At 43.6% G+C, this 26,098-nt stretch overlaps 1 protein-coding gene across 7 annotated transcripts in view; it reads right to left on the reverse strand.

Annotated features, from left to right (window-relative positions):
• The window catches only part of LOC144109669 (cyclin-dependent kinase 14-like), a 223,840-nt gene that overhangs the window by 177,672 nt on the left and 20,070 nt on the right, over window positions 1-26,098 (reverse strand). For all 7 annotated transcript variants that reach the window (XM_077642475.1, XM_077642503.1, XM_077642508.1 and 4 more), the window contains one exon: window positions 8,996-9,064. In XM_077642475.1, coding sequence (XP_077498601.1) covers window positions 8,996-9,064 — 69 coding nt within the window. The remainder of the gene's footprint in view (window positions 1-8,995; window positions 9,065-26,098) is intronic.

A 26,098-nucleotide genomic window follows, 5' to 3' on the forward strand; every position in this document is an offset into this window, starting at 1 on the left:
GTCTGCAATCAAATTATTGTAGGGTTCATATGTGCTGCCACTTGTTGGCAGTCTTTGCTTCTTTGCTATGTTTTGTGTTTTGGAAATGATTCTGTGCAGTGTGAGGAATTGGAAACTGCAGAAAAATATTCACCCAAAATGTCTGCCTGTTCTTGTATATTTATCTGTATACCGGGAGCTGTCAGAAGGGGAACTGTGAATGGAGAGTACCTGCCAGTTAGCTTTTTAACCTCTTCACGCATTTGTTTCGATGCTGTTGAGCTGTTTATCGATGACACATAATTTTTCCACAAATTTTTTCGGCACTACAATGGATATATCGAGCTTTCGCTCTCGCCTTCTTAAAATATATGAAATTTTCTGCTATCTACGAAAAATGCCCCAGGCTTCGTTTTGTTTCTTCACATTCTTTTGCGTTCAAATATTTGTGATTTTGTTTTACTACTCCAGAAGACTGAGGAATAGCTTAGTGCGCAGCAGTAATAATACAGATTGTGAAAAGTTCATTAAGTCTGTCTGCACTGATGTTGTCCGAAGCTATTTTATCTAGGCTGGCCTTTTCCTCGAACACTGACCAGTCAGCTAAATGCAGCTTTCAACGACACAGTTTTGTTGGGATGACTTCGGGTAAAGATGTTAGGCTGATTAACACAGGTAGATGGTCGCTTCCATACGAGTTGTCCAAGATGTCCCATTTAAAATCCGTAAATATAGAGAATGAACTTAAAGAAATCTATACAGCTCATTTTTCCTGTAATAGGTTGGTTTTCAAGTGTTTAGTAGGCAAAGGTTATTACAGAGTATAAAATCCTCAATCAGCTGACCACTAGAGTCGGTTTTGCCATTACCCCAAAATATCCGACCATCAAAAACTGTTCTGGTAGTTGCTCTAAAAGGTCTTCTAAATCATGGATGGTTATTCTAAAATGTGGGTCTAGGTATACGCAGCACACTGTAATTGTTATAAAAGTGTGCAGGATGGCCGCCACAGCTTCTAATCTAGTTTTCAGCTGGTGTTCTCAAGCTGCAACTTCATTTTCAACTATGATGGCAACGCCATCCGAAAGCCGGCTCGCCTGCTTTTGGTCACGATGGAAGACCTTATAGTGTTTGAGAATGTTTTCGTGTTTAGAGCCTAATTTTGTCTCTTGCAAACAGGACATATAAACCAAAAGTGTAGTGCTGTAGTAAGGCACAAAATATTTGTGATGCTTGTTGGAATCAAAAAGCACCACCAAAGCATTTTTTTTATTGCATAATACATTCAGTCAGTGCATTTAATTTTTTAGGCACAGCATTTGACAAGAGTGCTTCTATTGCAGAAAAGGCAGTGTGCACACAAGCATACTTTACCTTGATGTATAATTATCATATGGCATTTCCAAGTGCTGTCAAGAAACAAAATTTTGAAAAACTGAGTTCGAAGTGCCTGTTTTCTTTCATACAGAGGCTACCTGTACAATAAATACTGCACGGTACAGTCTACATAATGCATTTTCAGGACTAGAAAACATTTTGGCATATAAAAGATGTCTAAATACCAAAGCTAAGCTTTTAGCTTGATGGTATGTGACTAGGGGCTTCACTCTGTGCTAAAAGCTGTACCTACAGCAAGGAGACCACTGTACAACAATGCATAATAAATATTGTAAGGTGCAGTGTCTACAATGACTGCTGAATGACTAGAACATCTTCATTGATAGACAAAGATGTGTAAACATCACAGACACATCGAGGAGATGGTGTGTGAGTAGAGATTATTTTACAACAACAAAACATGCAACCCCCTTACTGGGAATGCTCTACAGCTATAAGAATATACAGGCAGCTCCATTATGGAAAACTTTCAGCACTCTGTTATTGCCCCATAACTGACACCTAGCTTGGTACGCAATAACAAAGGCTATGAAGTCTTGTCCATGATGACACGAGACGGTGACAATGCCAAATGGTCCGACAAGCTCTTTATGCTATCACGTAATATGTGTGACAAGTGTAACTGCTTTCAAGCTACTTTTCCTCTAAGTATTTAATATCCTAGTCATTCTCAACTGGTTGTTTGTTCCCTTTCCTTCAAAATCGCCGTTTGGGCGAGTTGGTGCGACATGATTCAAAAAAGACCAGGGCGGAAACAGACGGGGACACAAGAAGAAAAAAACGTCTTGTCGTCAGTGTTTTTTCTTCTCGTGTCCCCGTCTGTTTCCGCGCTGGTCTTTTTCGAATCATGTTCCCTTTCCTACTGAAGTGGCCTGTATACAGGGTGTCTCAGATAAGATGGTCGCTAATATAAAAAACCTAAGTGTTCTTCCCAGCTGAAAGGAAGTGCATGTTGTTAGAAGCTATATAAAGTATTTAAAGCCCTTCAAACAGTGCCCTCGCCATACCCAGCAATACCAACATCACTCCGCCTGCTGTGCGAAACACAATAACACATTATGCATTACTGCCCTGTCCTACCTACCTCACTGCCTTGGATCATACGCAAACTTGTACATTGCCTCTACAGATTCATTGTGGAGAATTCAAGCACTGTGTACCAGCGAATGTGAACAAACTTGCTCAACTTTCTGCCCTGTTGCAATTAGCCTCTACACAAGCCATACAAGCATCTTCTTGTCTGGTTGACCCAAATCTATAAGATCAGCAAATGACGTTAATGGAAAAAGAAGTTTGTTCCCTCCTCGGTGATAATAGCAGTTATCAAACCAAGTGCTTCCTTTCCATCTAAACAAACTAGGTGGAGCATAAACATCGCAATTTCTGCACCTTGCACAGGCAAAAAAAAAAATACTGCAACACTGAAAATCAACTGAACGGAGCAAACAAAAACACCAACGGAACATCAAGTGCTCAGCCCAATGTGGGCAGCATCACTTGGTTACGAGGCAGAAGAGTGATTGTTGCCGCAGAGGCAGGCCGTGTCGGCTCTCATTTCCCGCACAGAGACTGCAAGCTATCAGCAGCTGTACCTGTCTGTCGGCAGTTGCTTCTGTGTGATGCTTCACGGTTGTCTGGTTTTTTCTAAGGAGAAATAAACACAGAGTCGTCATTCGGTCATCCACAGTAGGCACCGACCAAGAACACAGTTGTCTTCGCTGATTTTCGAGCCGACCGCTCCCTGTAAGTTGATCTCGGCAGGTCCGTAGCATTCACTAGCATTCACTGCCTTCAAACAGACTTTTCCACGCACTTAAGACATCCACAATGTACCTTTTCTTGCAGGCCGTCATGTTCACGCGATACCACTGCCAGTGCGCCCTCATGGCAATAAAAGTTATGCTAAAGCAAATTTAATTGCAAAACTGAGAACAGTTCTTGTTTTGCTTGGTGTTCAGTTTCAAATACAGTTTCTTAGCAAAATAAAACAATACTTATTTTATTCACTGCATTTTTACAAGGAAACGTTAGCCTACGGTCCCTTCTCGTGCGAATAAACACTTCCGGGGCGGAGCCACCGCAACCCTGCTGCTAATTGGTTGATCCCGCGGTCGGCGTCTTGCGGTGTCATCATATTGACGTCACACTCTCAAAATTGAGAGCAATTTACAGAGTGGTACAGAATACGGCCCCGGGACTGCCCTGACTGGTGTCCATCACATCCTCGGCTACACTGAGTGGACGTGCCGAACACGTGGCTGTTTTAGTGTTTGGCCTCTGCGTGTGGGGAGGGGCCTTGGGGCCCGCTCATCTGGAGGTCTGGACGGCCTGTTTTGTGAGTGGTGGAGCAGCACTAGTTGCTGCCACCAGGGGCATGGGTGATCCTGCTCCAGGCTCATTGTGTGTGGCCTGAGCAAGAGCCAGAAGCCGCTGTGGTAGCGTGCCCTGTTGCATCACAAAGAAAAGCTAGGTTTGCATATCGAAGATATTTCCTCCCGTGCTTCCCTAAAGGATACGTTTTGTTTTACTTTGATTGTGATAATTTCTCGTTTCCATACAGGGCATGCACGTGAGTAGAGTACACCGGATGGCTACCATCACAATTTACGCACAGGTATGGTTAAAGTGTACAGTTATCAGTATCATGTTCATGTGAAGCATATTTTGCGCACGTCAGTTGGCCCTGGCAGTTCTAAGAGTCATAGCCGTACCATTGGCACTTAAAGCAGTGCCGTGGGTTTGGTATATACTGCCCGAGTTGGAAGTTTCATGTAGCTGATTTCTATGGATTCAGGGAGTACACTTGATGTTAGGACGATGTTTCGTGGCTATATTTTTGTTGCCTCTCATTTTTATTCCGCACACGCTGGTCACGTTTGGCCCTTAGCCCTTCAAGAAGTTCTGTTACATGCTTAAGGTCGTCATCCGAGATAACTCAGGGTATCTACCAAGTTGGCGTTTCCAAATTCCCCGAGTTTTCCAGGTTTTCCCTGAGTGCATTTGTAAAATTCGCTGAGTAACACAGTACTTTGTTTTATGCAGAAACAGGCTGACACAATGCCGCCTGATGCTATCTCTCAGGTAAGCATGTTAAAAAATAAAAACGATTTAATCCTATTTGAACAGTAAGGTGTAGTGTTTATTTCTTTCAGTGCATCATTTAGACACCGTTCCCCCGAGATTGGGAACCAGCGCGCACGCGGGATCCAGAGATGATGATCCCCTCGCCAGCTTGAGCTTCAACAGCGACCTCTCCGCGATCTTTTTGGCGCAGTTCTTCACGAAAGTGGCTCACTCTAACGTTAACCTTGGGTGTCGCAACTACGTTTGCAGTCAGGTCCATACCCAGCTTCAAAGGGTTGGAGACACCAAATTTTTGGCTGGCGTGTTTTGTTTCAAACGTTGTGTATTACCCCAGGACGCGTGATACACACTGCGCGGTTCATATAAGTGCGGTAAATAATTTATTAAAAGCCTAGAATAGCACAGAACCAAGCAAGAGAACACAAAGCATACAAGAAAAGGTTGGTATAAATGCCACAAATTTATTTGTACTTGAAGACAAGTAGGACCTGACTAGACTAGAAGTGGTTACACAAATAGCATCAGACTAGATTAGAGCATAAGATTAGACCAAGATGCATAACAACACCACACTGCTTTTGCACGATTATAACCTCACTAGCAGCGTACATATGCCTAGTACAGATGTAATTAACATGACGTCAATGCTTTACCTTCTTGGACATTAGCTTCGCCAGTTCTTCAGTTCATTAAGTGCCTGCTCAAGGCTTGCGTTTCCTGTTAAAAGCACGCGGCCACTTTCTACCTTATTCCAGTCTTTTTGCTTGATGCCTGAGTTGATCATTTCCTCAGCACTAGTGAGCAATGCCTTGCTGCCCATCACTTGGTCCTCCCATTTTCTTTTTCGTGCTTCAAGAATACGCTGCTTCGATGTAGCATCTTCCGCCGCCTTCAGTCTGCCTGTGTTTTTTTCGGCACTCATCCTTTGTGCGTATTTCGCTCGAGACTGCTTCACACTCCTCAAAAGGCCAAGGCTCAGAGGCACCTTGCATCACCATCATAGTCCTGAAGGAAACATTTAACATGGCACATTCCATTAATACTAGCAATGCTCAGAAAGCGCTGTCCATCTAGGAGGTGCTTGTTTTCACTGAAGCCTTGTTCTAGGTGAGCATTGCCGTGGGGTAAAGAAAGGAGTACTTTTATGTGTTTTGAAAGCAGGGGATATCTCTGTTCACCTGTTATTGTCTTCAGGCAAAATATCCTCGCCCAGTAGTCATTCACCCTTTCTTCCAAGTGCAGGGAGCCTTTGTCACCATTACACTTTAGCATGAACAAATCATCAACAATAGACAACATGTGATCATCAGCTAAAACATGAGGCAGCTGACCCGCAATATAGCACAATGACCGCACCTCTTGCTCAGAATCTTCATACTGTAAGGCAAGAAACCTTGCATGCATGATCACTTTGTTAGTCACAGGGAGCTTCTGAAGCAGTGCCTTTGAACAAGCAAGGTAAAATTGCCAAGCTCCAAGGAAGAACATTTTTTTCTCTGCAGGATCCCAGCGGGACGGCCATGATGGTTGCAGCTGAGGCAGAGCCAGGGGTAGGAAACTTCCTATATATACCAATGTCCAGTCAATGTAGACGCCAGTGCCAATTGCTGCCATAGTGGCTGGAGGAAAGCAAACTTAAGCGTCGCATCGTTGTCGAAGCAATGTCATCCAAAAGAAAAAAAAAACATCTCCGAGCGAGATTTGAAATACTGCCGGTGAAAACAAAGTGGCTTCATTTTCCGGTGCCTCAACCAATTCAGTCATTGCTGCAGCCCAATTCAGCCATCGCTGCAGCCAGTCGGGCTGCGTGCATGTTCTCGGCATGTGCGCGAATGATTCATTTTTAACTTAAACATCAGCTCTCCTGTCACCAGATGCGCTGAAGTAGCTGAAATCGAAACTAGCCAGAGTTTCCTGCACAGATGCCAAAGTCGTTTCCCACAACTGTCGTACCATCATGTGCACCATTCCATTCATCCATCCATCTCATTCCTATTCATCATCATTCCGTTAATCCTTTCGTAATCCAGCTAGCGCCGAGTGTGCACTCGTCATACTTTTCAGGCATAACTCTTTTAGTATGCTCATTTATTTATTTATTTATTTATTTATTTATTTATTTATTTATCAAAGAACCCACAGTGCCAATGCATTACAGTTGGAGGGGGGTACAATAAATACATAAACTACAGAAATTATGACACCTGTGTTCCTAGGCAGAGTAAAAAATTGCTGATGGCCTAGCTCTGTTAGGCCAGGATATACGTAGCGAAAGCGCCGTGACTTCAGCATCGGAAGAGTGCAATCACTAGATGCGCCTTTATTCATGGTTAAAGCATGAGCCGTCGTGGCGGAGTGGTAGTGTCTCTGCCTCCAACGCCAAAGGCCCTGGTTCGATTCCGAGCCTCGGCACAGGTTTTTTTTTTTTTATTCAGTGAGCGTGCGGGGCGTTTCAGTGGCTCCCATAGATGCCGCCACCCAATACGTAGGTTAGCGGTTAAGCGCAGGCTCTGTTAAGGCGCGTTTATACTCCGGTGTAACGCGCGTGCCCGCTGCACGCGATGTCACGTCGGCGAAAGCGAGACCCTCTATACTCCAATTGCTCTTGACCGCCGACGCGTTCAGCGGCTTCGGCGCACTCTGACCACACTGGTGGAGACTTGGAGCACGTCTCTATTTCGCGCCGAGTGCACCAGCCGCCACCGGCCCACCCAGACCGGTTCGGCTCAGCGGCGAGGCGCACATTGTGACGTCATGGGCCTCCTCAGAGTACCGCCATGGCGAAATCGCAAGTTCGCGGCCAGTTAAGCTTTCGCTTTCAAAGTATAAACACCAGAAAAAGACATAAATGTAAAGCACCAGACATGCATATACATTTAGAGTATAGAAAAGAAAGCACCATTTAATGCAGCATCCATGACATCACTCGGCAGCCTATTCCATTCCTTAATGGTTTTAGGAAAGTAAGACATCCTAAACAATTCAGTTTTGTCGCAATTTCCCGAACCTTAAAATCATGGTCAACACGTTTAAATTTGTAATAAGGCTGTTGCAAATACTTTTCTCGTTCAACACGAATAGATGAACAATAAACAGAATGACAAAGCTTCAAACGTAATTTCATTCAGGGCGTGACGAGCAATTCCCAGTTGAGTGCTTCTTTCGTACACGATGCACTGAACTGAGACCCACATGAGCCCAACACAAAAAGAGAGGCAATGTTTTGCACCCTCTCCAACTTATCTTTATCACGAGCAGTAGGCGGATCCCATACCGTACACGCGTATTCCAGAGTCCATCTCACATACATCTTGAAAAGAATGTCCCGGCATGACATGGAAAAAGTGATTGCATTTCGGCGAAGGAATCCTAGGGTTTTAGATGCTTTAGCAGCGACATGATCAACATGACGGTGCCAGTTCAAATCAGCAGTGAAATACACACCTAAATATTTAAATTCGAATAACTTTTCCAATGGCCTATTGTTAATAACATATGAGTGCACGTCAAGGTTTTTCTTTCTTGTAAAGTTCATGTGAACTGTTTTACTAGAATTCAAATTAAATAGTTTGTGTATATTACCTCTCCCCCTATCCTCTCTTTCTGTCCCCTCAGCTCATTCATTTCATTTCTCCATTCTGCCTGCTATCCTTTCTTTCCGCTGCCCCAGCTCAGGTGCTTCAGTATAGATGGCAGAGATATGTTTCAACATCGCGATCACAGGTGACTACTCTATAAAGAACGCAATCATCTGCAAATAACCACATTTGAGACCCTATTCCGTCACCGATATCATAGATATAGAGCAAGAACAACAGTGGAAAGAACAACAGTGGTCCCCAACAAGGGATCCTTGGGGAACACCGGAGCCAACTTGCACTGTTTGAGACTGAGGGCCACTCACAACTACAAACTGTTGATGCAAATATAGGTAATCCCTCACCCACGATATCACTTGAGGGCTAATATTGTAAAAGGCCATTTTTTTAATGAGTAAAGAATGGGTCACAGTGTCAAAGTTTCTAAAAAATTTTAGACATCGCGAGTAAATATGTTTAACAATTTATTCTGCGTGAAAGCCAGAATTTAAGAAATATTTACTGGGGCAGCACATTTCACAAAGCAGAATGGGAAGGTTTGTCCGTTACAGTGCTCCCAGCTTCCTCAGTGAGCAAGCGCCCACGTGTGGCTCAGCTTCTAATTTATCTCGCGTCTAAAAAATTACCCACTTATTTTCAGTCATCATGACAAGGTGCAATAAATCTATCATTAAAAGTAACATGCCTTCCGTGACCTCGAAGACTGTTTGCTTTCTTTTTTGCCCATGCATACTCGTTATAGAGTTTGTATTTTACCGCCCCCCTCATGGGCCCTCAGTCTGAGGTAAAGTATCCTGAATAAATAAAAAAAGACATGACCAGGTGATTCCAAAGGACTGTCCCCATTCATACATGCAACGACAGCTCCGGGGCACCTGCCCAATCTGACCACAGGTGAAACCCAGAGCAGAGAAGAAGCCCCGCCAGGCACTCACAGAGTCGGCCAAAGCTACAGCTGAGTCGCCGCCGCAGCCGCTGGATCCGAGACAGCCTGCGGTCCTTGTCTGCGCACACAAGAGACATTTCTTCAAAAGAATGCATACTGCATGCCCAACAAGAGGGCAGAAAGAATTCATGTGTCCGTACAGTCGTGCCACATTTGTATGGACACACTTTGGTTCCCAAGCCAAGCTGTCCATAAAGAGTCATCCTCAAGAACATATACCAAAGAAAAACACAAAAATAACATTTATGTTTATGGTCTGCTTCTGCGTACAGTGGAGGAAGAATGACAAAGTTTTGTGAGCTCCAAATGCATTATCCTGGTCGCTATTACCTTTAAAATGGTGTGGTGCAGTTTGGAGTGGTCCATGTCTCATGGCATGATGACATATCTCATAAGATCATTCATACCCCACGAACTGCTAGTATATATACGTGTGGCCTTCAACATAGCGCAAGTTGTAGAGTTTTCTTCACCACATCTATTTCAATAAAATCGGGATTGATGAAATTCTGTATGTTCTCCTGCCACATTTTGTATCTGCATGTTGTGATCACGCTTTTAAGGTACATGAAATCCAGAATTCCTTCTTTCCACATGTCATATCTGTGTGGGATAAACTGCCTAAAAACATGGTTGACTGCACATCTGTGGAAGAGTTCCATGCATTATTTCATAAACTGATTTTATCCTAAGACTACATAATTCAATGCACGTGAGTCTGTGCATGTTTTTGTTGTGCGTATGGCTGTTCCATGTGGTGTTCGAAGAGTCCCATCATCTGACTATGGCACTTGTAATGCTTTATTTCGTTGTACATCCCCCTGCAATAATGCCTTCGAGCGCTGCAAGGATCCTGGAAACATTAAATACAACTATTGATAAGGTGTGTCAAGTAAGCACCTTGAGACTGTAAGGCATCAAAAGCCACACACAAAAAGGCCATCACTCAGGCAATCAAAACATGAAAAAGGGCAACTGCATGGGTAATAGAAATCGATGAGCTTAAAGGGGTCGAATGTGTGCAACCTGAAGGTAAAGTGTGCGAAGTCCTTTCAGGCTAGCATTTGAAATAGTGACGCAATCGCCAACTAAAATTGCGACAGCCTTCAAGCTTCTCTGCAGCGCACAGCGTCAAGAAGGGGGCGACATCATAATGTGATGGAAGGTGCCGACACATTTTCAACGCATAAACGAAAAAAAAAGCCAATGCCATCAAAGGCAAAGGACGCTGAGCGCTGTTTCGCAACATCCAAAAAGGCACGGCAGGGTGTGGTCGACGGCAGCAAATTTGAAACCTTACCTTCCATGACGTCACACCAAGCTTCTCCGCAGTACTCTGGAGTTGTGAGGAGAAGCCTAAATCTTAATCATCGATTACATCACTATTTTAAATGCTAGCTCAAAAACACTTTGAATCCTTTACCTACAGCCTATATAGATTTCAATCCTTGACTAGCGCGCAATTCTCAAAAAATGGTGCAGTTGCTCTTCAATCCTCGGGACCTAATTCAGAGTATGGTGCATGAACGCCACATCGATACACAAGTTTCACAGCAAAGGAGTAAGCCGAGCTAGTTGGTACATTCTTTTCATGGAAACAGCGCAGCAGACGGGACCGTGTGTGTGTCTTCCTTTCTTGGTCCCGTCTGCAGCGCTGTTTCCATGAAAAGTTTCACAGGCAAGCTAGTCCCGCGGAATTTCGAAAATATAAACTTCACAAGAAAGCTCGCATTAGTGGCAATGTCACTGTCATCTTGCACTGCGCACACACTTGCAGCCTCATGTCACAGAAAAAAGGCTGCGGCCATCAGCATTTGGCCGTTCTTGTATGTTGTCTGATGGCAGACTTCTTTTTCAAAATGGTACTTAGCATACTCCTTGGAATCTTGCAATGCGGTGCAACATCCGTCCTTTTTTCGCCACATCAGAACGTGGCAAGGCTTGCCGCTGTTCAAGAGAGCTGAACAGCAGCACAACTCGCAAAGAAAGCAAGGCAGGCAGAGGACGACATCTAAAATGTTCGTAGTCCACATGGAGGAAGGAAAACTGAGGGGAGGCCCTTCCCACACAACATGGGAGAAAAGTGTGGAGGAAGTCACGTGGTTTTTTCTCGCTCGGGAGGCCACCGGCCGGCAGCTCAGCAACGGTGTCGTAGTTGTTTACAAACCGGACGGCAGTAGCGTGCCGCGGCATACCACATTTATTTATTTATTTGTACATACTATCAGTCCAGCTGGACTAAGATAGGAGTGGGTACGACATCAAAATTTATAAACGCAGGCCAGTACGATAAAACAGCCAGTACAGTCAAACACAGTTCATAAAATACAGTCAATGTAATGTACAAATTATGTGCACTCCTGCGTTAAATATTTGCACATGAGGGTAGCAAATTGCTCTCGGGATTGGGCATTCACAACGTGGTTAGGAAGGCTGTTCCAATCGGACGATGTGGCAGGAAAAAGAGTATTTAAAACAGTCTTTAAAAAATTTTTCTGCCTGGACGTGTTTATTATGTTTATTATGAGTGACGCGTGTCTTTGCTTCGTTAATGTATTGTTCTTTCTTAACCAAGACTAAACCATTTATTACACAATAAAACAGAGTTAGTCGTTTTTCTTTTCGTCTGTGGGAAAGAAGAGGCACATCTGCTTGGGCATAAAGAGGGGTCACTGAATCCAATCGTCGATACCGGGAGAAAATGAAGCGTAGCGCCCGTCTCTGTATCTGCTCAAGCTTAGAGACAGACTTTTTGTGATATGGGTCCCATATTTCGCATGCGTAGTGCGGCGTAGGCGTACTTTCCTCAACTGCTTGAGTTTATGTTTTCGGTGGTGCTCACAGGCTGATGTTGACAGCGTTCAACCATATCTCAGGGCGGAATTCAGTGCAAAACTCTTGTTGAGTGCCCTGATTTGAACACGTTCGGCGACAACGATTCTGCGACGTCTACTGCGACGCTGCTCGGAGCCGTCGAAAGACCGCCGCTGATCACTATTCGCGCTGTTCGTTCGCCAGTGATTCGAAACGGCATATGCTACAGAGCGGTTGTCGGCGTATTGTGCAAACATTTCGTGTCTTGTGCGTGCCGTGCGTGTGTGCCTTTCGCGCTTCCGTTTCCATCGGCAGTGAAACCTCGTTGCTAGTTATACGTGTTCTTGCAACGCTCCAGCGATTGCAACTGGTGTTGGTTATAATACAACTGCTATTTTTCTTTTTCAGTGATTGCGCTTGTGTGAGCAGCGGGGGCCATGACATAGGCGGAGAGTGATATCATAAAGGAAGCAGCTGCGCTCGCTTTATTTTTAGTATAGAAACTTTGTTGCCTGCCCGTTTGAAGCGTGTAATGTTTAAAGCGTCGTGCGAGATAGTTGCCTTTGGGACGCGCCGGGCTCATGTGTATTCGTTCATATCGAGATCAAGTTTGTATTTCTGGTCGCGCGCTATTTTTAGATCGGTTCCTGTAGCAGGTTCAGCAATTGCCTTTCTTGCTGAGGTCATGGGTAAGAAGTGCAAAAAAGGCAAAGCATTTTCGCACCTCATGACAGATCCGTTTCCTGTAGCAGGTTCAGTAATTGCCTTTTTTGCTGAGGTCATGGGTAAGAAGTGCAAAAAAGGCAAAGCATTTTCACACCTCATGACAGCGAAAATGGTTAAACTCCCCATATGGTTTCGTTTGCCACCCTTCGCATATTGCATGAACGTTAATCCTCTGAGCTTTCACTGTGTGATGAAGCTTGAACTGAATTTGGATGCCTCTTCTCACATGTGTTTATTTTGCCCATGTCCTATGATAGTGTCATTTGTGGTAAAAAGTACTTAGTGAAATGATAATGCACATGTGTATTCAATTTCAATGATGCCTGTGGTTATGCTGAAGAAAAATAATTTGATGTGTTCGTTACATTGACTTTCATTGTCTGTATTGTGGATCACAAGTAAACTGTGCTACTCAGCAGTGACATTACAAGCTAGTATTTCAACAAGCAGAGAAAATTTGTGTGTACAGCTGCAGCTGTGCACGTTAAACATGAAAACACAGCACTGAAATACTGCACAACACTGTGACACCTATATTAAAGCCACTGGGTACTCCTAAACTTCTAGAAGTAGCCTGAAAAGCTATGGTCATGTATATTAATTATCATGCGATAAACTAGATCTGTGGATGTAAAACATGCCACGTAGCAGTGCTAGAAGAGTGGATTTATGGATCAATATTAAAGGGGAAAGAGGGGGCGGTCTCATTTGAAACATGTATTTCTTGGCATTTTTTGTTGAGAAAAAGATGTGCGGCACAGTTTTCCTAAGTAAAATTTCAGGCTTTGGGATGGGGATGACATCCCCCCCCCCATAAATCTTCCCCTGCCGTGCTACTACAGGCACTGTCGGCCCTCTCTGTTTGTCACCTCTATGAGTGGCTCTTGAAATTATGAATTAAATGTCACTGTTGGCACGGTCATCATTATAAACGTGTTATGATGCCAAGTTTTGCATTCAGGGTCAACAATTCAGACTTCTTAGTATATTTGACCATCCTCACTGCTGTATGAGAAAGCATTCCTGGCATGGCCACCCACACGAAAACTTGTTAAGATAAATACACTACTCAAGACCAAAAATAAAATACTGCCGGATTTTTTTTGCCCTCACTGCTGCAGCAGAAGACATTGTTGGCAGAGCCAGCTGCCCAAATATATGCAATAGAGAGATTGCAATATTCAACAACAAGGGCAGCATTAAAAGGCAGTTTGAACACTAAGCTGGGGTGTGACCACACATGGCAGCATTGTTCACGACTTAGCCAAAAGCAGGCACGTGCACACTCATTCAGCATAAATCAGAGAGGGTTGCGCTATCCACCAGAGAGCGTGATTAAAGTGTGGCCAGTATATGGACCACTTTTATGCGAGCACAGCATGCAAACAAGCCGAAATCAAAAACCTTGCTCGGGGATTTCAGGCATGGAGGTCTAAATTCATTCCAGCAGAGATTTTTTTACAACCTCATGAGCATGTTTGACAGCCATCCAATCAAAAATCATGATGCTCTCATATACAAAGTGTTGCAGAGGGCCATTTAAATATAAGCCTTGTGCCAGCAAGCCGGACACTGAAAGCTTCCAGGGTAGCCATGTACTAAAACTTTTCAGGAAGCTTAAATTTAAAGGCAGTACTTTACATTGCACTAAAGTGGGATAGTTCTTTCAGAAGTATCATGAAATACGCAGCGCAATCCAAGGCACACAACATAAAAAAAAAAATGAAAGATGACACACGGCAAAGAGTAACAAGTTCTATTTCAGTGGCACCATGTGTAACAGTTTATATAAGAAAACAAGAGAACACAAACAAGCATGCTCTTCAGTCTATATACAAGATTTGGTTTTGTTTTCTTCTGCTATATTTTGGCAGCAGCTGTGTATTTATACACAATTTTGCTGAACTAAATTTTTTTTCCTTGACCTTATCTGGCGAAATTAACCTTCTAGCCCAGCTATAACACGTACGAGACTAGGACGAACAGGATGTAAGTATACTAGTATATTTCGCCAAGTGCAGTCTGGAAGGAACCCAGCCAATTGTGCCTTCGCAAAATGACGCAGGCGAAAGACACTGCGTACCATGGTAGGCCACCACAATAAGTGTAGGTTCCTTCCTGCGCTTACCGCAGTTGCGATAAGTGCGTTCGCCGAATGCTATTTGATTATGACCATGCAAGGCCGGACTGTTTCGTTCGAACAAGAGAGCTGGAATGACGCGGAGACAACGCGGCAAAGAGCAATAACTGGAAGGAGCTGGATGTCTCGCACTAACATTTCCGACCTCCCCGTACATGAACAAGGGCCAGAAACCAAGCGCTACTCGCACTGGAGTCTCTTTAGGCCAGCTCATTCACGTGGTTTGAAACGCGTGGGCGGAGAAACGAAAACAAGAGCGCGGAGAAAAATAAATAGAAAAGTTCATGGAGGAAAATAAACAAGAGCGGGGAGAAAAATAAACGAGCGTGCCCAGACAACATGGCGCCGAGCTCATTTCTGGCTTCAAAAAATGTCACACGACAACCTCTCCTCTAAATTTTCCTTCCTCCATGGCAGTCTGCCTTCCACAGAGTTTCTTACTATAACTATATAGAGAAAGAAAGCTGGCGCCCCGCTTACAGGAGTTTGCATGGAGCTCCCTGCAGACCACCTCAGCCACCATGGGCGCTCTAAGCATCATGAGACACAGCTACCGACTGCAGAACCACAACTTTTGGCCAAAAATAATGCAAAAATAAATGTTTGATAATCAGGAATGTCCTAACATTCAATATCCTGTCTATAAATTGCTACAAACGAGCAGAAAAGCATGTAAATGTAAAGTTTGCCCAAAATAAGCGATGGCTTGCACTCGAATTGGCCAGGTATTGCAGACCACGAATGCCAATATTTCGTGCTTAACAGGTGCACTTTTAAAAATATGTTCTCAAAAGAAATGTCACTTTAACACTAATACCCCTGTCACACGGGACTTCTTCTCGGCCTTTGCCGTAAAGTTGTCTTATTGCACTAAAGGAGGAAAACCGAAAAGGAGCAGCGACGCTGCTACACGGCAAATCCAAAGGAGCTAGAACGCGGCCTCCGTGAATGCCAAAAGTCACCGCTGTGTGTGAAGCGGCGCTAGTAACATTATGAAATTAAAGCAGACGGTAGCACTTCAGCTAAGAGTGCATTCGTTTATGTTGGAAAAAGTAGCTATCATGATAATAAACGAGCGTTCTGACGGTGAGAAACGGATATTTTGAAACAAAGTTTCTTTTTTTTTTCATCGTTCTCGGCCCGACCACGGTAGGCGCACTTTTCCGTTCGGCTCCTCGTTGTGTTCGAGAAGCGTGCTTTGTTGCTTGTGTCTTTGTGCACACAAGCAAACTCAAAACACGCACTCAACAAAGAGCAAACGAAGAAAAAACAGCAAAGCGAGATGCACAAGCACGTGTGTGTCGATGCGGCTGCTGAAAAGCGTTTATGTCCTTTCTTAGCAGTGTGGATGTCTTTAGTCATAGCCTCCTCTACGGTTAAGTGCACTGTAACGCAAAATTAACCATTGAATAAGATAAATCAGATATTTTTTACGGTTTCAAAACTAAAAATTGCGTCAATTTTTTTATTCTTTGAGCTCGCTAGCTGGCTCTGCCATCTGGGTTGCTCCTTTAAGCAACTTTAAGGCCGCTGATGGCCGCCTTTATTGCTACGGAACTTTATCGCAAAGGTCTCGACGCTTTGCCGTGTAGATGCGCGTCACGCGCCTTTGGGGCAAAGGACCTTAATTTCTAAGGCCTTACAAGTGCCCGTGTGACAGGGGTATAAGAGGTTTTTTTTAAAGGCACTTTGGAAACCAAAAACCTTTTATTGGCGTCGTGTGCTGTTGTGTTTTCGCTACTATGGCTTTTGCGCACTAAGTTCGTGCCAAAGTCTTCTGCGAGCGGGGTGCGCCGTGGACGGAAGGGGACATCTCAGTAATGCCACTCTGTGTTCCTGAAAAAAACCGACTCTTCCGCACCAAGTAGCTCATCGCCCCATGAGGCTTCTCCCAAAGCCAGCGCGGAGCTGCTCGCACAAACTTGATCACATGGTAGGCGGCGGTCAAATAAAAGCGCTGCAAAGCAAGGCTGGCCAATGGCACGAATTTCAAATGCTAGTTAGTGCTCTCCTCCTGCGTCTCACAGTTTTAAGCGTGGCCGGGCAGCATGGTTACCCAGAGACCACCCAGCACCAGCGCAGCAGCAAGTTGGCAAGCGTGAGACTGATCGCTGGCACTCAGAGTTTGATATATCCAATGTATGCATAATACTAAAAGAACTTCCAAGTGTTCGATATAAAACATAATTCGCTCTATGAGAGTTCTTTATATTCAGGTTTGTGTGTACCAGCGATTCAGTAGAACTTCATTGATACTTTCTCGGTTCATAAGCTCAAAATCATCATCATCAGCCTGACTACACCCACTGCAGGGCAAAGGCCTCTCCCATGTCTCTCCAATTGACCCTGTCCTTTGCCACCTGCGCCCACCCTATGCCTCATCTCAACCACCCTCTGCCACCCCCTGCTACGCTTGCCTTTTCTTATAATCCACTCAGTTACCCTTAAAGGGGCCCCGAAACACACATTTTCAGTGCATTGTTTTGCCCGTTGGTTGCATAGAAGGAGTTATAGTGATGCTATTAGCATCGGTTGTACCGCGTATACTCTGGTTTTTAATATTTTAATTAGCTCGCAAAAACAAATTCATGGCGCTGACGGTGTCACCACATAGTGGCGGTTTTTAGCATCGGATATGACATCACGGAGGGCGAGCTTTATGATTGGACAAAGAGTAAATATACTGCAAAATTGTGTTAATAACCAGAGATACGTTTTGTCAAGTTTTTGTGCTCTATATTACATTAACAAAAGCAACTTGTTTGCCCTAGATAAAAGCACTGTAAAGCAAGTAAAACAAAAATACACCACTAGAGGCTCTGGCTACTTTTTGCATCGACAGACTTTGCGCCTCTCTGTAAACATCCTACGACCTAGCACTAACACTTATGGGTACTCTCTATGTATCTGAGAGCGGCTTTGCAGAGTTGATCCGATCGAGGCATTGCACTCTATAAGCGTTCGTTTCGGTCCCAAGGAATGATGCGTTCAGTTCACATTTAGCAGACAGTGCGCATCGTCAGCTTCTGGAGGATCACCGGGCGGCGGCGGCAGATGGCGCCACGTTCCTGTCAACAGCGCGCGCTCCTTGCTCGCCGTGACCAACCAGCACGCTAGGGGCGATGGTTGGCGGTAAGCAGTAGCGGTACGCGCTATGCTAAATGTGTCTGATATCTTGCACAGGCTGTCACACTGTCGCAGTATCTCGTGCTCGAGATGGGATCCACAAGTAAGGGAACGTCACTGATCAGTGTTCCCTTCTGCGCCGTCGTGGTGACGAAGCATCGCTGGGTCAGCTGGGCGTTCACATGGTTGTTGTAACCATGCAAACGGCATGGTTCCTTGGCATGAACGAGTTAGAGAACAGGCAACCAAGGAGTGTAAACTTCCACCACGTGCTAAGATAGGCTGTTTTGATTGGTCACACAGTGTGTCGTCATTGGGAGAGTGAAATGGGAATGGGAAGCTGCGCGAAAATAGAGTTGAGGGCAGCATTTTGTTTGCTTGTATTTTGAAATTTTTTCATTGAATAACTCCCGTTCCTATGCATCAATTCTCGTAATTCTTTTTGAGTCAGCATTTGCGCGACATAAAGAATCCATCTGAAATGCAAACGGCATCCGTTCAAGCGGTGTTTCGTAGCCCCTTTAAGGACCAGCGGTTATCTCGCCTTCACACTACATGCCGTGCCCAAGCCCATTTCTTCCTTTCGATTTCGACTAGGATGTCAGTAACACGCGTTTGTTCCCTCACCCACTCTGCCCGCTTCTGGTCTCTTTAACGTTATACCTACCATTTTTCTTTGTATGGCTCGCTGTGTTGTCCTTAATTTAAGATGAACCCTTTTCGTTAGCCGCCATGTTTCTGCCCTGTAGGTGAGTACCAGTAAGATACAGGTGTTGTACACTCTTCTCTTGAGGAATATTGGTAACCTGCTATTCATGATCTGAGAGAACCGCCCATATGCGCTCCACCCCATTCTTATTCCTCTAGTTATTTCCCTGTCACGCCGAATAATTTTTACTAGCCGAAAAAAGACTAGGGACAAGAGGAGAACCTACACAGGACAAGGCTGGACTAAACACTGACATCTTTATTGTGCACATTCCTTCAAGTAACCATCACGCGTGCGCCAAGCCAAAACAGACAACCTAAATTTAATCGCTCAAGAAGTCAATCTCTCGTTGTCAGCCCAATAGACTGGGAACTGACGCAAGCATCATCATGTTTATCTATCAGCTAAACCTCAAGAATTTCACGTGCCTTGTTTTTCTGTGGCCTAAAATGGTTATAAGGTTGAAACGAGGGGAACACTTCCAGGGGCATCCACTACAATGCAAGGCAAGATTGCCTGCCATCTTCCCCACTACCAATTTTTGTTCAGTGCTTGTGCAGCCTTTTATTAATGCAATCACCAGTCTGTCCTATATAACACTTTCCACATGTCAGCGGGATCTTACATATGACTTCTGTTTTGCACCTCGCAAACACTGTTCTATGCTTGGTGTTGCAGCATTTCTTATCGTCGGCCAGTATTCATGTGCAGAGACCTGAAAGCTTAACAGGGGCAGAAAAAACCACTTTAACGCCTTGGCGCTCAGCGGCTTTTTTTACATTGTGCGCCACTTTGTGCAGATGTGGCACCACTTGAACTCTCTTCCTTCTGCAGTAGCCTTCTTTTCTTTCTTGGCCCTGACATTCGATTCCTTCAGCACAGGCTCAGCCACTCCTCTCACCATTTCTGTAGGGAAACCTGCACCAGAAAGGCGATTGGCCTGCATCGTGACACTAGCTGAAACAGTGTGGCAGCAACTTCTTTTTACAGCGTTTTAAAAACAAGCCTTAGCAATACTTCGCTTAGACCACGAATACGTAATACCCTTTCTTGACAGTGCAAGGTACCATGGTGTAGTCTTAATGATTTTCACTTTTTTTCCGCAAATGAAACATTTTCCGTAAAATTTGAAGGAAGATTCGTAAAACCATAAGACTGGTCGAAATTCTTACATTTCATAGAAAATTCGGAAAAGTTGGCAGGTGTCATATATGCATTGGGAAACAGTTTTCATAGGTTCACCATGGTACGAAGCGCAGGCAAGCCCACACTGACAGCTGAAACTAACTTGCAGCCTAACTCGCAAGCTCAATGCAAAGCCTAAAGCCATGGCTATTGAGAACCGTAAGGGACACCGGAAAACCACCTCTGGCATGTCAAATGCACCGGAAAAGTAGCACGTCGGTGGCGAATGACCATCCATGCACATCGGCCGTTTCACACTGCCAGGCATTACCCACGATCATGATGCAGGACGCTTCAACTGCTAATAGAGAGTTTCAGAATAGGAAATGCACGTTCGCACTTGCGGGACATAATGGTTTATGTTATATCATTCAACATAGGCAGACTAGATAACTCCAGTGAAATGGTGCCATCCCGTTTGAATGACGAGAACAATTTCTAAAGCAAACCGGTGCTCATTACGCCTAGGACCTACCGAACTGTCAAACGAAGCAAAAAACAGGACAAATTTATCATCTATCCAATTTGTTAAAGGCAAGATAAGATGAAGCGAAAGCCCCGTGCCCAGTTTATAGCCAGTTCACATGCCAAAAAATGCAGGAACACGGACGAGTTCACTTCGAAGCGAGGGGCTCTGCTTCAGATTGCTCCGCCATGTTGGTCATATGTGTTTGACGTCACCGTCCGGTTTCTTTCGCTGCATCTGAAGCACCACATCCGCTTTCGTCATTTCAACCAATCAGGTGTGGCTGCTGCGGCAGATTATGACGCTTTTTATTATGACCCAAACTCAGGACATGAACTCAGATTACGAACAGCAGTGAGATAGCGTTTAAACACCTGGGTGCTGCAGCCAACGCACAATTGTACTTCATGTCTCACTCAGTTCAAATCAAGGTCTCTTGCAACAGTCTCCGCACGAAAAAAATTTATATATCCACCCTTTCCTGTTATAACAAAATGATTCTCCAATAAGCATCTGCAACACAACACAAAACTCTGGCTGATACGCTTGCATGAAAAGTTACATGCGCAGCGTGACTGTAAACGGTTATATAAAATTTAATGGCACAAAAGCAACTAAGGCCATGATGCGTAAGCACAGGGTTAGAATGTCTTGCATTTAACGAGATGCCTAAAGTTTAAAATACTGGCTTCCTTAAGAAACACAAAAATACTTGAAAAATCAACAGGTGCTTAATCACCTAAAAGCAACACAGGGAGTAACGGGATGTATTCATTGTAGATTGTTTTAAAATACTTTTTTTCTTAGTTGCTGAGCATGAAATTCATGAAGTTCACCCCCAAACGTTTTGCAGAGAGGTTGGTGTTCTGTCAGTTGTACGTGAAGTGTGTGTGTCCAATGAGTAGATGACAAATAACTTCTGTAGAGCGCTCTTGATGTCTACATTACATGATTTCTGTTCTCCTAAAATGGGCTTTACAGAATGTAGTTTGTTTACTTGCTATCCCCATGTAGCCTTCCACTTATTTCTCAATTTGCTGTACATTACCTTCAAACAATCCCTGTGCAGTATGTTCACTTGTTTCATTTGGCCAAATCGTGCTTATGCAGTGCATGCATCTGCCTTCTCATTACCCACAATTCTGACATGGCTAGGGACACAGCAGAATTTGTTTTAGTGTTGTGACTAACTATATTATGTACAATGTTTCCTATTAAGGGTTCGGCAGCATTTCTACGGTGCAGTGCTGTAAGCATACTTGGGGAATCTGCGTAAATGATCCTGTATTTTATGTTCTATTTCCTCTAGAGCCATAGCAATGGCATAATATTCGGCAATAAAAGCCAATGCACACTGCGGCAGTCATCACTTTTTCACTTTTTTCTTGAACCACTGCACTTCCAACATGAATTTCCGTTTTTGAGCCATGAGTGTAAAATTAAATGCAGGTGTCATATTTTTCTTGCAGTGCGAATAATTCTTGTAGTATGTGCTTCTGTGGTGTTTGCTTTTTGTGTAAATGAATCAGTGTGAAGTCCAATACTGAAGGGAGGCTGCACCATGGTGGTAAATAGCCCTGTCTTAGTGCAATGTCAGGTAGAGCACCTGGTTTATCTTCAAAGCACAGTACTACTGGCCTGATAAAATGTGTTTTTTTTTATTGAAATATTTTTTAGATGGGCACTTGCCAACAGTGAAATGGCAGAATGTTTCTGGAGAGAACGGCTCCAGACTGGGTTCATTAGCTTCGAACATAAAGGCTGGTTACCAGGGATGTTTTGTATGTTCCAGGTGATAGGCACAGACCAAGATTATGAACAGGGTCTAATCGTTTCAAGTAGGATGCTCTTGCTGAACCATATACTATGCACTTGTAGTCAAGCTTACAGCACACCAGAGAGCGATAGATTTGGAAAAGGCAGGCTCTATCAGACACCCACCATTTTCGGGAAACCACTTTTAGGACATTGAGGGCTTTAGAGGCTTTCTTTTTAGAGTTACGTGTGGTGGTAGAAATTAGAGCTTCTTGTCAAAAGAAACACCTAAAAATTTGTGTTCTTGCTTGATTGGTAGTGCAGTTTGGTTCGTGCAGAGATTAGGCTAGGCTTGTAAACACCGTTGCAATGACAACGTAACAGGTACTGTTGTTTGAGGAGAAAACTTAAATCCATTTCTGTCTGCCCAAGCAATCAGTTTTAGTGTCATTTGTATTTGTCTCTCACAGGTAGATATGCTGGAGGAAGCGTATGCTATTTGTAGGTCATCTACATAAACCGAATACATTATGTAGTTAGGGATTATTTTAGCAAAGGAATTCACTTTTACAATGAACAGTGTAGTGCTTAGAATACACCCCTGGGGTATACCGTTCTCTTGGGTGAGAGTCATGGAGAGTCGCTCCTAAGCGCACTAGGTATGTGAGGTTAGCCAGGAAGTCGTCGTGGATACCTAGCTCTGCTCGGCCATGAAGGATGCCGAAACTCCACGTGGCCTATGAGGCCAGGTGAAAGAAAACCTCGATACAGTGCTCCTTGTGGATGAATGCCTCCCGGGTGGTGTTTTCTAGGCGGACAAGGTGATGAGTAGTTGACATGTTTTTCTAAATCCACTGATGGATGTATAAGTCGCCAGAAACGAAAGTGTCTTATGTTCACAACACTTTCGAATTATTTTGCAACACAGCTGGTAAGAGCCTGTAACTGCTAGGACTTTCCGGGTTTAGGAAGTGTTACTATAGCAGCTTTTTTCCATGCTTCAGGTTGTTGTGTTGGGTTTAATAGCACATAGGCAGCTAAGGCCATCATGCGCCAAGCATAAAGTATAGAAACGTTTTCTGCAGAATTTTATAAATTGTGAAAAGTGATCAGTGGTGTAGATGGGCTAAAATGAAAGTTTTACTACCTAGTGATGCCAAAGAAAAGACATTTTAAAAATGGACATTAGTAAAAGCTTTAAAGAAAGCATGGTAACCTCTGCAACCATCGTTGCCTGTGCAAGCATGTTGAGGATCCCAAACAATCGAATAAAAACCTTAGCCTTCTTCTCAGGAATGACAAATAGGCTGAGGGGTGGTTAAAGAAGTCTCTCGTTATAAATTACTCAATATTATCAGATTTACTGCTCCTTAAAAACTTGAAAACCTGTGAAATCTGAACTAGTACATCTTCACCTAAGAGTAATTAATGTTGGATGGAATGGTATGTGTTCATTGTAAAAACTGCAAAATGCTTTTTCCTAAGTGTTTCGAGTTTTCTGCAAAGAAAATAAACCATGGTTTAGTGTCAGCTCATCTCCGTATTGGGGCTTCTCTTCTTTTGTCAGCACGAAATAGTGTGAGGTGTGTGTGTCCTATATGAAGACGGCAGATAATCCCTTCCTTGAAATGTTCTTAGTGGGTGCAGGATGTCCGTTCTCCTAAAGCTGGTTTTATAAAGTGTAGTTTGTTATTTGTTTCATCGTCCCAAGCGGACTGCCATTTCTTATTTTACAATGTATCGAGTGCACGCAATCCTTAAAGAGAATATTTACTTTTTTATTTGCTTGCCACGAGCCTGTGCAGCGCAGGGGTCTGCTCTCTCATTGCTCCTAATTCCGACATGACTCGGCACCCAACAAAGTTTTGTTTTTTCCTTGAGCTATGGCTTTTGTTATGTTGTGTATGATGTCACCGAGCATCGGAGTGATTGCATTTCTAGAGTGGAGAGCTGTAAGTAAACTAAGGGTGTCTGTGTATTGTTTCTGAGGTTCTCATTTACTATTTCTTTAAGGCTAAGCATACAGCGTAACATTCAGCTATGAAAATTGATGAACACTGTGGAAGTCTGATTATTTCCTTCTCGTGCCCTCGTACTACTGCATTTCCTACATAGGCATCTGTTTTTGAACTGTCAGTATAAAAGTCCGTAAAACCATTGTATTTGGAGTGCTAGAAATACTTGTAGTACAAGTTGTTGTGGAGTTTGCTTTTTGTGAAACTGTGTAAGAGTGAAATCCCATATCACAGGAAAATTGTACCATGGGGGCAGTGGATCTCGTCTGAGTGCAATGCTAGGTAATGTATTGAGTACGCCAAGATTCTGGCAAATCTCTTCAAAATGCAAGAGGAGTGGCCTGGTAGTTTGCGGTTTGATATTAAAGAGCGTTTTTGATGGGCACTTTAACTATTTTGTAACAGATATGTTTCGGTAGAGAACGGATTTTTTAGAATGTATGAGCATGTGAGCATGCTTCTGTCTACGAGTGATGATTCATTAGTTTCAACATAAAGACTGTTTATGGACGATGTCCTGTAAGCACCAGTTGAAAGATGTAAACCTAAATTGTGCGCTGGGTCGAGTTGTTGATGAAGTATGATGGCCTTGCTGAACCATAGAGTATGCAACCATGGTCTAAAATGAAACGTACGACAGAGTGATTAATCTGCAGAGGGTATACGCGTACCTGAAAGGAACGGTTAGACAAGTTAAGCAGTTCAACATCCTGCCAAGGATGCCAAGCTCGGCAAGATCTTGAAGAATACCGAACCTCCAGGTTTTGTCATATGCCTTTTCAAAATAAAAAAGACTGCAAGATAGTGTTGTTTGTGTACAAAAGCTTCTCTAACAGTATTTTCTAGACAAACTAAGTGCCCTGTAGTGAAGCATCCCTTTTTAAAACCACACTGATTGATATCAAGAAGTTCACAAAATTGAAGGACAAAAGTCCATCTTATGCTGAGGACACTTGATATTCGGCAAGGCAAATCTGGTAAGTATGGATCTATAACTGCTGAGAGAGGTTGGTTCTTTCCCGGGTTTACGGTTAAGAAACAGCACAATATGAGCTTTTTTCCAGGCTGCAGGTAGTTTCCCTGATACACAAATTTTGTAAAAGAATCTCAAAAACACCTCTACGGCAGACTGGGAAAAATGGGCCAGCATTTCATGTGTATTTGGCCGGGCCCTGGAGCGGTTTTTTTGGCCAGCAGATAGTACTCTATCGATTTCCTGGAGGGTAATCAATCTATTGTACTGTTCATAAGCACCTCCACTTGTTGACAGTCTTTTTCTGTCATGTTTTTGTATTTTAGAAATGACTGGGTGTAAAGTGACGAGCTGGGTTTAAGAAATGCTGGGTTTCCTGGGTTTAAGAAATGGTAGAGTATGAGCTTTTTACCAGGCTGCAGGCAGTTTCCTTGATACCCAAATTTTGTTAAGAAATCTTAGAAGTGCCTGTACGGCACTGGGAAAGATGGGCCAGCATTTCATAGTGTATTTGGTGGGGTCCTCGAGCGATTCTTTTGCCGACAGATAGTACCCTATTGATTTCCTGGAGGGTAATTAATCCATCATATTGTTCATTAGCACCTCCACTTTGAGTGTTTTTCGGCCATGTTTTTGCATTTTAGAAATGACTGGGTGTAATCTGACGAGCTAAAAACTGCAGCCAAGTGCCTCCCTAATATATCTGCCTGTTCCCTTATATTTGTTTGTGTACCAGGTGTAATCAAAAGCGGAACTGTGTACGGTGAGAAGCTGCCATTTAATTTTCTTCCCTGTGTCCATTTTTTTCATGTGATCCGACTGTTTATGGATGACACGCAGCTCTGCCATGATGCTTTCTTGGCACTACAACGGATATACTGAGCTTTAGCTTTTGCCTTTTTAATTTTTAAAATTTACTACGTTCTCGTGTGTGGGGTACCGGCAAAAAATATCCAAGCTCTATTCTGTCGTTTTTTTTTTGCATCCTTGTGTCCACGACATTTTGTGATTTTGCCGTACCATTCCCGAAGACTTAATTAGGAATAGCCAAGTGTGCGGCAGCTAAGATACAATCGGTGAACATTTCATCGATGTCAATATTCTCTAAAACTATTTTTTCTAGACTGGCTTCTGATCTAAAAAGTTACCAGTCAGCTAAAGGGAGCTTCCAGCGTTGTAGTTT

The sequence above is a fragment of the Amblyomma americanum genome, chromosome 1 (assembly GCF_052857255.1).
Source record: "Amblyomma americanum isolate KBUSLIRL-KWMA chromosome 1, ASM5285725v1, whole genome shotgun sequence".
NCBI lineage: Eukaryota > Metazoa > Arthropoda > Arachnida > Ixodida > Ixodidae > Amblyomma > Amblyomma americanum.